General features: G+C 39.7%; 1 protein-coding gene across 3 annotated transcripts in view; it reads right to left on the reverse strand.

Moving 5' to 3' along the window:
• Window positions 1-2419: 2419 nt before the first annotated feature.
• LOC128705290 (PCNA-associated factor-like) overlaps window positions 2420-13340 on the reverse strand; it is a 31252-nt gene continuing 20331 nt past the window's right edge. For all 3 annotated transcript variants that reach the window (XM_070095979.1, XM_070095977.1, XM_070095978.1), the window contains exon 4: window positions 2420-3206. In XM_070095979.1, coding sequence (XP_069952080.1) covers window positions 2846-3206 — 361 coding nt within the window. In that variant the 3' untranslated portion in view covers window positions 2420-2845. The remainder of the gene's footprint in view (window positions 3207-13340) is intronic.

Genomic DNA, 13340 nt, shown 5'->3' on the forward strand with positions numbered 1-13340 from the left:
CGCAATCCTACATTCTGTCTTACCTCTAATTCTTTCAATTATAACCTTACCGTATACTTTTCCTGGTATACTCAGTAAACTTATTCCTCTATAATTTTTACAATCTCTTTTGTCCCCTTTCCCTTTATATAAAGGGACTATACATGCTCTCCGCCAATCCCTAGGTACCTTCCCCTCTTTCATACATTTATTAAACAAAAGTACCAACCACTCCAACACTATATCCCCCCCTGCTTTTAACATTTCTGTCATGATCCCATCAGTTCCAGCTGCTTTACCCCCTTTCATTCTACGTAATGCCTCACGTACCTCCACCACACTTACATTCTGCTCTTCTTCACTCCTAAAAGATGGTATACCTCCCTGGCCAGTGCATGAAATTACCGCCTCCCTTTCTTCCTCAACATTTAAAAGTTCCTCAAAATATTCTCGCCATCTACCTAATACCTCCATCTCCCCATCTACTAACTCCCCTACTCTGTTTTTAACTGACAAATCCATACTTTCCCTAGGCTTTCTTAACTTGTTTAACTCACTCCAAAATTTTTTCTTTTCATTAAAATTTCTTGACAGTGCCTCTCGCACTCTTTCATCTGCTCTCCTTTTGCACTCTCTCACCACTCTCTTCACCTTTCTTTTACTCTCCATATACTCTGCTCTTCTTATAACACTTCTGCTTTGTAAAAACCTCTCGTAAGCTACCTTTTTCTCTTTTATCACACCCTTTACTTCATCATTCCACCAATCACTCCTCCTTCCTCCTGCCCCCACCCTCCTATAACCACAAACTTCATTATTTCAAACTGATTTCATGATCTGTTTTGTGGAGCAACTGAATAAAGATGAAGATACAAGAAATTATTTATAGTAGAAATATATTATAAATTAGGAAAAGGTGTGGAGCTAATAAAAGTATTAGTCAGAGGGCAGAAGAGGGGTTGTTGAGGTGGTTTGGTCATTTAGAGAGAATGGATCAAAGTAGAATGACATGGAAAGCATATAAATCTATAGGGGAAGGAAGGCGGGGTAGGGGTCGTCCTCGAAAGGGTTGGAGAGAGGGGATAAAGGAGGTTTTGTGGGCAAGGGGCTTGGACTTCCAGCAAGCGTGCCTGAGCGTGTTAGATAGGAGTGAATGGAGATGAATGGTACTTGGGACCTGACGATCTGTTGGAGTGTGAGCAGGGTAATATTTAGTGAAGGGATTCAGGGAAACCGGCTATTTTCATATAGTCGGACTTGAGTCCTGGAAATGGGAAGTACAATGCCTGCACTTTAAAGGAGGGGTTCGGGATATTGACAGTTTGGAGGGATATGTTGTGTATCTTTATATGTATATGTGTATGCTTCTAAACTGTTGTATTCTGAGCACCTCTGCAAAAACAGTGATAATGTGCGAGTGTGGTGAAAGTGTTGAATGATGATGAAAGTATTTTCTTTTTGGGGATTTTCTTTCTTTTTTGGGTCACCCTGCCTCGGTGGGAGACTGCCGACTTGTTGAAAAAAAAAAAAAAAAAAATATAATCAAATTTATTACACATCTTGTCCCATTATAGTATTTCAACTTGACTGAGTAGGGTCAAGCAAAAATACAGTCAAGTAGAAATATAATGGGACAAGACGTATAATAAATTTTCTATGGGAGTTGAAGGAAGACTGGAGAAAAAACGAATGAGCTAGTTATATTTAACATAGCATATGGTTGTTTCAGTTATGTTAGGGATATGAGGTGCTTGTTAAAAATAGATCTGAATCAACTGGCAGATAGGGAACCTTTTGATGCTTCAGGCAATGAACTGGTAATACATGTATTGGTACTGGTGGTGTCACATGTGCTGTTGGTAGGGCAACTAGATGTGTAACATATGCTGTTGCCAATGCAGCTAGATGTGTAACATATGTTGTTGCCAGGGCAGCTAGATGTACATATAACGTGTGGTGTTGGCAGGGCAAGTGGTTTCATTAGTGTTGATGGTGTTCCATGCAGTGTTGGAAGGGCAGCTGGTGGTTTTCAGGGGTGTTGGTAGTACCAGTTGTGGTGCTGGCAGGGTGGCTTCAGATGTTGTGTGTGTGGCAGGGTGGTATCAGGGCTGTTGGTGCCAGAGTTACTGGGGATGCAGCATGTGGGTGTTTGCCTTTCATATAAGAATTATGTTGGTCACTGTCACATGAATCAGAAGTTTCTAGCCAGCCACTGTGAGAATACCTGACTGAGGTAGAGTAATTTTACTCTTCATTCCCTCTGCTTACCCAGCAGCTAGCAATTTTTTTTCTTTGGCCTGAGGAGGTGCCTGACAACACAAACAAGTGACCACAAACCTAAAATTGTGGTAACCAGCAAATGTAAAGCCAGTAAAAATCCAGTGTACAGTATATGTCATTCACATAGCGGTCCCTAGACATACAGCATACATCATACACATTTACATATAAAATCTTTTATTAACACAATTTAATGTACATACATAAAATTTATTTCAACCACAAATGCAGCATAACAATATCTAATGTACCTCACAAATTACAGCTTGTTATTTAGCTAACTTTATGTAACTGTCAAGAGAATGCAAAGAAATTATAAAAAGGCTAAGAGTGTGTCATTCAAACTTAGAAATGAGGCAGAGAATTTCAAGAAATAATACCCAACATGCTTATGCAATATTATTCACTGCTGAACCTTATACAGTGTTTCTTTTTCATGCAATTAACATATTAAAGTTGTTTCATTTATAAAATATAATTTGAGATTCTTAAACTAAAATACAAAAAATATAGTGACTTTAGTAGAAAAAATCCTTAAGAAGTACATATACTTTATCATCCCAACACTGTTGAGCTGAAAACTAAATCAATCGTCATCACTATCATCAGAGATCATTCCATTTTTGTTAAAGCTGCAGGAAGTTCCATTGTTGCTCATTGAGGATCCTGGCCTCTCCTCAGAAATAATATTGCTGCTGCTGCCACCACAGCCATCAACACCACCACTACTACTGCTGCTGCTGCTGCCTCCGCCGCTGCTGCTGCTGCCTCCGCCGCTGCTGCTGCTGCCTCCGCCGCTGCTGCTGCTGCCTCCGCCGCTGCTGCTGCCATCACCACTGCTGCTGCCCTCTCCATCTTGAGGCTTGGAAACTGCTTTGAAGAAGTTATTAATGCCCTTCTGCCACTCAGGTATGGGTTGAGGGTTGTAAGCATTGCCTCCAGAATACCTTGGAAACAAATAATACATCAGAATTTTTTTTTAAATAATGCTTTTTAGCATTTTTATCCACTTCAAAACAAGTACAACAAAATATGGCCATTAATTCAGGTTGCAAAATAAGTACAAAGACAAATACAGTAGGGCCCCACTTATATGGCAGGTTAGGTTACAAGCAGACATCGCTGGAAAGCAGAATGCCATTTTTTCCGCTTATTAATGCACATAAATGCCAGATAACAAGTTTACAATAACATATATTAAGTTATCAATAGAACTAGGCATTAAAAACAATAAGTAAAATACATACACAGTACACTCATTACTTATCTTAAAATATTTGTAGTCTTAATATAGGGTGAAATGTGAGTCACATTTATTGTAAGAAGTCACATGTGGGAGGTATGATAGCCAGCCAGGACACCCCCACCCACACGTAATATACAACGGCATTTAAAGTGCCCCAGTGATAAATGCATGTACAATACACTCATTACTTACCTTAACCCTTAAACGGTCCAACGTATATATACGTTCTTACGCGTAGCACCCCAAACGTATATATGTTTTATTTTTCCTGCCTTCAAATTTGGCATGACTGGCCCGAGATGCCTTGTCAGCACAGAATGGGTCCTAACACTCGGTGTGCGTGGTATTAAAAAAATCTGGGACCACTTAGTACCTTGTGGGAGCACTAGTTAAATTGAGCTCCAGCTAGAGCAAACAGTGCGGCAAACACCAAGAATTCACTGCTGCAATGTCATATTAACACTCCTCTTTTAAGAAGAAAGTGATGTTAACCCCAAGTTTAGGGTCTGTCTATCTCTATCTTCCTCTGTCTCTATCTCTGTCTCTGCCTACCTCTGTCTCTGTCTACCTGTCTCTGTATCTCTTTCAATCTCTCTATCTATCTCTGTCTCACAGGTACACATAAATACAAGTATACATAGTGTAAATTACCTAGGATAACCCAAAAAATCCAGACAAAGTGCTATACTCTGCTTGAAAATGTGAGTAAACGTGATGACGACGCAGTCTTGTGGCTCTCTGAGACAGAGAGCTAGAAGGATAGACAGGGAGCTTGACAGACATGTTTGTGTACCAGCGAAAACGAAGTGAGGGCGATGCCCATCAAATATCACCTCTAATCTTTTCTTATCAGATGCACCCTCATGTATGCTCATCAAACATCAGCTCTTATCAGTTATCTTATTATGTCACTGTCAGGGGTGGACTTTGTTTTTCATGCTTCAAGGGAACTTCTTATTACCTATTATTATTATTACGAATTATTCTTCTCCTCCTCCTTCTCTTCCTCCTCCTCCTCCTCTTCCTCCTCCTCCTCCTCTTCCTCCTCCTCCTTCTCTTCCTCCTCCTCCTCCTTCTCTTCCTCCTCCTCCTCCTCCTCTTCCTCCTCCTCCATCTCCTCTTCCTCTTCCTCCTCCTCCTCTTCCTCCTCCTCCTCTTCCTCCTCCTCCTCTTCCTCCTTCTCCTCTTCCTCCTTCTCCTCTTCCTCCTTCTCCTCTTCCTCCTCCTCCTCCTCATTCTCCTCTTCCTCCTCCTACTCCTCCTCATTGTTATTATATACTTCCACATATCCAAAACATTGCTGGGACATATAAATGCTTTGTATATATTCCAAGACAATAGTAAATGGCTAAGGCAGGTGTATATGTCCACCTGTAAGTGTGTTTGTGACAATTTGAGTACAATTTCAGTACCTAATACTAGTCAGAACAAAGATTGGTTATCAAATGACAAGAACTACTACAAATTGTAATTATCAGAACATAAAAATTAAATAAAATATGAAAAATAGAAAAAAAAGGTATATCGGCAACACTTCTGCAAGCGGCAGGACTATGTTGCTGTCACATGAGCATCCAGTGCCAACTTCTTGGCCTCATATCTCGTAAGTACTGACCCTAAAGTTTTTTTATTAACCCTCTGACTGTCGCGGCCGTATATATACGTCTTACGAGGTACCGTGTTTGACGTATAGTATATACTCGTAAATTCTAGCGGCTTCAAATCAAGCAGGAGAAAGCTGGTAGGCCCACATGTGAGAGAATGGGTCTGTGTGGTCAGTGTGCACCATATAAAAAAAATCCTAGAGCATGCACTGCATAATGAGAAAAAAAAAAAACTCCGACCGTTTTTTTTTAATTAAAATGCCGAATTTGTGGTCTATTTTTGTATAGTATTTATGGTTGCATTCTCGTTTTCTTGGTCTCATTTGATAGAATGGAAAACATATTATAGAAATAGAGGTGATTTTGATTGATTTTACTATAAAAAGAACCTAGAAATGGAGCTCAAACTAGGGGAAATGTTTGATTTTTGCCAATGTTCAAAAGTAAACAAATGATGCCATTGTCCAATAAATGTCCAACTAGCCACTCTAATATGCAGTCATGAATGGGTTAATGTTATTTATACAATTATTACAGTACTGCAGTAGTCTGCATAATAGTAAATCTTCTATTTTTTGTTTGAATAAAAATTCAAAATAGAAAGCAAGAGTAATATCAGAGGGGCCTGGAGACATGACTGATGAACAAAGAAAATGCTATTTTAGAGCCAGGAATGTTTGCATTGTTCATTCTGGACATTATTTTGAAATTGTCATATTTTTTAGTTTTCGTGAAATTGGCCAAATTGCAAATTTCTCACCACATTATTAGGTAGTTGAAATCGGTAAATGGGCAGTTTCTTGTACTCAATCGATAGAAAAAATGGAGTTCTAAAGAAATAGCCGAGTTTGGGCGACTGGAACAACGGAATTAGCCGAAAATAGGGCTCAAAGTGGGCGAAATAGCCCACTTTGAGCCGAGGTCGCTAACTTCGCGAGAGCATAATTCCGTCAGTTTTCCATCAAATTTCGTTTTTTTGGTGTCATTACAATCGGGAAAAGATTCTATATCATTTCATAAGAAAAAATATTTTTTTTTTTAAATTTTGCGACACCAGGAGACGCCTCAGGATTGGGGGTTGCAACAGTCAAGGGGTTAAAAAATGTGCTCTTTTTTTTTCTTCAACAACACTTTCAACAAAGTAATTTTTTTTTTCAAAATATTCGGGGCGCTGCGCGAGTGAACGTATATATACGTTTGGACCATTTAAGGGTTAAAATATTTGCAGTTTTACTGTAGGGTGAGAGGCGAATAAACAAGGTAAAACGCATAAACGAAAGAGAGAACGAGTAAATGAGAGAGGAGAGAGATGTGTAGTATGTAAACAAGCAGATGAATGTACCTGGTTTTGGTCATACACATTCATCTACACCAAACATACCATATTTATGTTAATTTATTTTACTATGGTGTGTATTTATCATGTTTATGTTATGCAGCATATTTTTTTATTTTTTTATTATCACACTGGCCGATTCCCACCAAGGCAGGGTGGCCCGAAAAAGAAAAACTTTCACCATCATTCACTCCATCACTGTCTTGCCAGAAGGGTGCTTTACACTACAGTTTTTAAACTGCAACATTAACACCCCTCCTTCAGAGTGCAGGCACTGTACTTCCCATCTCCAGGACTCAAGTCCGGCCTGCCGATTTCCCTGAACCCCTTCATAAATGTTACTTTGCTCACACTCCAACAGCACATCAAGTATTAAAAACCATTTGTCTCCATTCACTCCTATCAAACACGCTCACGCACGCCTGCTGAAAGTCCAAGCCCCTCGCACACAAAACCTCCTTTACCCCCTCCCTCTAACCTTTCCTAGGCCGACCCCTACCCCGCCTTCCTTCCACTACAGACTGATACACTCTTGAAGTCATTCTGTTTCGCTCCATTCTCTCTACATGTCCGAACCACCTCAACAACCCTTCCTCAGCCCTCTGGACAACAGTTTTGGTAATCCCGCACCTCCTCCTAACTTCCAAACTACGAATTCTCTGCATTATATTCACACCACACATTGCCCTCAGACATGACATCTCCACTGCCTCCAGCCTTCTCCTCGCTGCAACATTCATCACCCATGCTTCACACCCAAATCGAGCAGGAGAAAGCTGGTAGGCCCACATGTGAGAGAATGGGTCTGTGTGATCAGTGTGCACCATATAAAAGAAATCCTGCAGCATGTAGTGCATAACGAGAAAAAAAAACTACCGTTTTCTTAATTAAAATGTCGAATTTGTGGTCTATTTTCGTGTAGTATTTGTGGTCTATTTTCGTGTAGTATTTATGGTTGTATTCTCGTTTTCTTGGCCTCATTTGACAGAACGATAAACATATTATAGAAATAGAGGTGATTTTGATTGGTTTTACTATGAAAAGAACCTTGAAATGGAACTCAAACTAGGGGAAATGTTTGATTTTTGCAGATGTTCAAAAGTAAACAAATGATGTCATTTTCCAATAAATGTCCAAGTAACCATTCTAATATGCAGTCATGAATGGGTTGACATTATTTATTCAATTATTACTATGTTGCAGTAGTCTGTATAACAGTAAATCTTCTAATTTTTGTTTGAATAAATATTCAAAATAGAAAGCAAGAGTAATATCAGAGGGGCCTGGAGACGTGACTGATGAACAAAGAAAATGTTATTTTAGAGCCAGGAATGTCTGCATTGTTCATTCTGGACCCTATTTTGAAATTGTCAAATTTTTTAATTTTCATGAAATTGGCCAAATTGCAAATTTCCGACGTTATTGGGTAGTTGAAATCGGTAAATGGGCAGTTTCTTGTACTCAATCGATGGAAAAAATGGAGTTGTAAAGAAATAGCTATGAACAATGGAATTAGCCGAAAATAGGGCTCAAAGTGGGTGAAATCGCCAATTCGTAAGTATCGCCGAGGTCGCTAACTTCGCGAGAGCATAATTCCATCAGTTTTCCATCAAATTTCGTTCTTTTGGTGTCATTACAATCGGGAAAAATTATATGTCATTTCATAAGAATTTTTTTTTTTTTAAATTTTGTGACACCAGGAGACACCTCTGGATCTGAGGTTGCGACAGTCAAGGGGTTAATCTCTTTGCCGAGATCTGCTTCGTTTTCATACCACAATGTCTATTATAGAGGTTATGGGTTTTGTGTAGGAATATTTTGACATTCATTAACCTTTTCAGGGTCCAGAGACCAAATTTCAAAGTGTGCACCAGGGTCCAAGAATTTTAAAAAATAATTTTGTTGTTTTTTCCTATGAAATGGTAGAGAATCATTTTCTGAAGGTAATAAAACAAAAACTACAAAATTTGATGGAAAATTGGTGAAATTATGCTCTCGCAAATTTTGATGTGTCGGCGATATTTACGCATCGGCGACTTTGCCAACTTTGACTCCCATTTTAGGCCAATTACAGTATCCAGGCAACCAAATTCTTAGCTATTTCACTAGTATTACTTCTATTCTATCGATTGAGCACAAGAAATCGCCAAGTCAACTGTTTCAACAACAAAATAAAGTGACCGGAAATTGGTAATTTGGCCAATTTAACGCAAAGTTCAAAATATTCCAATTTCAAAATAGGGACCAGAATAAACAATGCAGGCATTCCTGGCACTAAACTAACATTTCCTCTGTTCATTAGTTACGTTTTCAGGCTTTACAAATGAATTCCATTTTGATTTTTTATTCACATAATAAATTTTTATTCAAACCAGAAAATAGAAGATTTACTGTTATGCAATACTGTAATAATTGTATAAATAATATCAGCACATTTGTGAATGTATATTAGACCCACCAGCTGTCATGTACTAGACGTGTGAGGTCATTTGTTTACTCTTGAACATCGGCAAAAATTTAACATTTCTGCTACTTTGAGCTCAGTTTCAAGCCATTTCCAGTAGTAAAACCAATCAAAATCACCTCTATTTCTGTAGTATATCTTCCATTCTATCAAATGAGACCAAGAAATTGCAAATACCATTATAAAAAACATACGAAAAGCACTGCAAAGTCGCCATTTTAATTGTAATTACGGTCTCAGTTTTTTCTCTCATTATGCACTATATGCTGCAGGATTTGTTTTATGTGGTGCACACATACCAAATAGATATATTCTCTCATATCTAGGCCCAAATTTACTGCTCACAGCTTATCAGAGTGAGCTGAGCTCATGGCGTAGATCTACGGTTTGGACCCTGAACGTAAAGCCGTAGATCTATGGCATGGGCCCTGAAAGGGTTAATATTGTGGCTGCCCACTAACTAGCCCAGCCAGTCAGTATTACGAAAGGCAGTAATAAAATTATTCACTGATAACTCATGTGGTTGAAAAGAGATTTTAGTCATGTCCTGAGGCAGTCTACCTAAGTTGGTTATTGATGTACAGTGGTCCCTCGTTGTTCGTAATTAATCCGTTCCTGGAGCTGTTACTATAAACGAAATTTACGATTTACGAATCAATTTTCCCCATAAGAAATAATGTAAATACAATTATCCGTTCCTGACACCCAGAAGTATTAAAACAAAATTTTTTTTAACATGAAATATGCATGTAGTACATAAACAATACAATGGGAAATGATGAATGAAACATTAACAGCTTTACCTTTATTGGAGATTCTTCTTAGTGTATGGGAGACTGGAGGAGGAGAGAGAGTGGATTGTTTATAGTTTGGAAGGGGAATCCCCTTCCATCAACACCTCAGGTACCATTTGCTTTTCTGGGGTTGCTTCTCTTCTGTTTCTTAATGCCACTAGGACCACCTTGAGAGTCACTGGAGTCCTGTCTCACAAAATAACTGTGGAGAGAGCTCTGTTTCTGGCGTCTCTTTAACACTTCCCTAAAATGGCCCAAGACTTTGTCACTGTACATGTTGCCAACCTGGCTTCCAACAACCTTGTTAGGGTGATGTTTCTCCATAAAGCTTTCCATCTTACCCCACATAGTAAAAATGTCTTTAATTTCTGAAGAAGGCACCTTCTTCCATCTCTCTTCCTCCTCTTCTGCAGCAAGATTCTGAGCTGCGATGTGTTGCACTTCCTGCTGAAGCTCTTGCAGCTCCTCAGTGGTGAGCTCTTCATTGTGGTCTTCCACCAATTCTTCCACATCCTCCAAACTCACATCCAACCCCATGGAACTCCCCAGTGCCACAATTGATTTTACAACAGACACAGGCTCATTAGGGTCAGTCCCAAATTCTTCAAAATCCCTCTTGTCGACACAATCTGGCCACAATTTTCTCCAGGCAGATTTCAAAGTCCTGGTAGTCACTCCCTCCCAAGCCATACCTATAAGGGTTATGCAGTGGAGGATGCTGAAGTGTTCTCTCCAAAATTCCCTTAGGGTCAAGTGAGTGTCTGTGGTCACAGTCAAGCACCTGTGAAACATTGCTTTTGTGTAGAGTTTTTTAAAGTTTGCAATAACCTGCTGGTCCATGGGTTGGAGGAGAGGAGTGGTATTCGGGGGCAAGAACTTTACTGTGATGAACCCAAACTCCTCGAAAATTAGGTCATCCAAGTTTGGAGGATGAGCAGGTGCATTGTCCATTACTAGCAGGCACTTGAGATCCAATTTCTTTTCCAGGAGATACTCCTTCACACTAGGGCCAAACACTTCATTGAACCACTCGACGAAAATTTCCCTCGTGACCCATGCCTTACTATTAGATTTACAAAACACACACAATTTACTCTTCATAACATTGTTTTTCCTGAACACTCTGGGATTTTCAGAATGGTACACTAGTAATGGCTTCACTTTGAAATCCCCACTAGCATTAGCAGAGAACATTAGCATCAGCCTGTCTTTCATAGGCTTGTGTCCTGGCATTGCCTTTTCCTCTTGTGTAATGAAGGTCCTCTTTGGCATTTTCTTCCAAAAGAGGCCTGTTTCGTCACAATTGAACACTTGTTCAGGTTTCAGTCCTTCAGCCTCTATGTACTCCTGGAATTCATGCACATATTTTTCAGCCGCCTTGTGGTCCGAATGTCAGCATAGTTGCTGATCCCTGTATTATATAGCATAGCATATTAGTATCATCCATGTGCTTTAGATACGAGATCCCTTGTAGGCCTGTGGCTTTGTGTGACGTCACGGGATGCACATGTGTAGGCTCATACCTCTGCCCCGCTCTCACTCGGCGGCAAACCATTCAGCAGACAGGCAAGGCAGCGGGCTCCATTCCTCATCATCTCAGTCTGACAATATAAGTTACCATCCAACAAGTGTGTCTACCTTCAACCTACGATATCTCCATTTAAGAACCCTTACAATACGAACTGGCAGCCTCACCATGCCTTACCACACTGTGTATGCCAGTACGGTTCTTAAATCTCTTAAACCAGCCTTTGCTGGCCTTAAATTCACTCACTTCACCATTATTTGCAGGCAATTTCTTTACCAAATCTTCATGCAACTGCCTAGCCTTTTCACAAATAAACGAAGTCACAAGAGTATCTCCTGCTAATCGTTTCTCATTTATCCACACCAATAATAACTTCTCAACCTCTTCCAGTACTGATGATCTCATTTTTGTCAGCATAGTTACTCCCTTTGCAACAACAGCATCCTTTATTTCATTTTTCTTGGCCACTATGGAACATAAGGTTGTGTAGGGTTTCTTATACATCCTGGACAGTTCGGCCACACTTGTACCACTTTCATATTGTTCAATGATGGTTTTCTTAAATTCAATCGTATTTCTCACCTTCTTTACCACAGGCTTGGCACTAGGAGCTTTCTTTGGAGCCATGGTAGCTTATTTAGTACTTGCAAGCACTAAAATAAATGAAATATTTTGCTGGAGCACGTGAGGGGACCTTTGCTCACTGGTAAACAATGCCAGACTGGCTGCCGCCCTGGCTCACGCCGTGGGACGCATCCCGGACGAACTACGACCCGCGAGTCAACCTATGAAAAGCGAGTCCATGTTTATACGAAAATACCTCTATGATTGGCGAATTTTACGACTGCCGGGAACTACGAAAAGCGGGGGACCACTGTATTTTAACAAAATTACACAAACAGTGCACTGCTACCATAGGGAACAAATGAATTTGACAGTTAAAAAACAGAAGAGTCGAGTTATTAGATGGCGAGTTGGAAGTACCGGGAAGATGGAGGGAATATTTTGAAGAACTGTTAAATGTTGAAGAAGATAGGGATGCTGTGATTTTTGTGAATGGGTCAAGAAGGTATAACATTTTTCGGGATTGAGGAAGAGCTAGATGTGATGTAAATGTGGAGGAGGTGCAAGAGGCAGTGGAAAGAATGAAAGGGGGTAAAGCAGTTGGGATTAATGGGATCAAGACAAATATTAAAAGCAGGTGGGGATATAATTTCAGAATTGGCAGAGATCATGCATAGTTCCTTTGTATAAAGGCAAAGGGGACAAAAGAGCAAGAATTATAGGGAAAAAAGCACGAGTATATCTGGTAAGGTGTATGGTGGTTATTGAAAGAATTAGGAGTAAGATGGAGAGCATGACTGCAGGAACAAGGAGGCTTTAGGAAGGGCAGGGGATGTGTAGACCAAGTGTTTGAAACATCTAAGTGAAGAGCATTTAGATAAGGGTCAAGAAAATTTTGTTGCATTAAGGTGGATAGGGGAGCAAAGTGGCAGATGTTGCTCTAGTATGGAATAGGTGGAAGGCTGCTGAAAGCAGTCTAGAGTTTTTACGAAGACACTGAGGCTCAAGTTAAGAGTATGTATAGTATGTAATATGTAGATTATTTTTAGATGAGTTTGTAAGAGAAGTGAATGCTTGGGTGTTGGCAAGAGGTGTGGGATTAAAAGATAAAGAATCTAATGCAAAATGGGAATTGTCACAGTTGCTTTTTGCTGATGACACTGTGCTTTTGGGAGAGTGAAGAGAATCTGCAGAGAATGGTGGACGAATTTGGGAGGGTATTAAAAGAAAAAAAAAAAGAAATTAACCCTTTGAGGGTCTGTCCCATAGTTTTAAGGCTTTGAAGCCTGGTTCCAAGCCATAGTACTATGTCATGAGCTCAGCTCACTGAGATAAGCTGTGAGCAGTAAATTTAGGCCTAGATATGAGAGAATGCATTTAAGTGATAAGTGTGCACCATATAAAACAAATCCCACAGCGCGCAGTGCATGAGGGAAAAAAAAAAATTAAATGTTTTTTGAATTGAAACAGTGACTTTGCACTATTTTTGTATGGTTTTTATTGTTGTATTTGCAGTTTCTTGGTCTTATTTGATAGAATGGAAAA

Source organism: Cherax quadricarinatus, chromosome 51 (genome assembly GCF_038502225.1).
Source record: "Cherax quadricarinatus isolate ZL_2023a chromosome 51, ASM3850222v1, whole genome shotgun sequence".
NCBI classification, from domain to species: Eukaryota; Metazoa; Arthropoda; class Malacostraca; order Decapoda; family Parastacidae; genus Cherax; species Cherax quadricarinatus.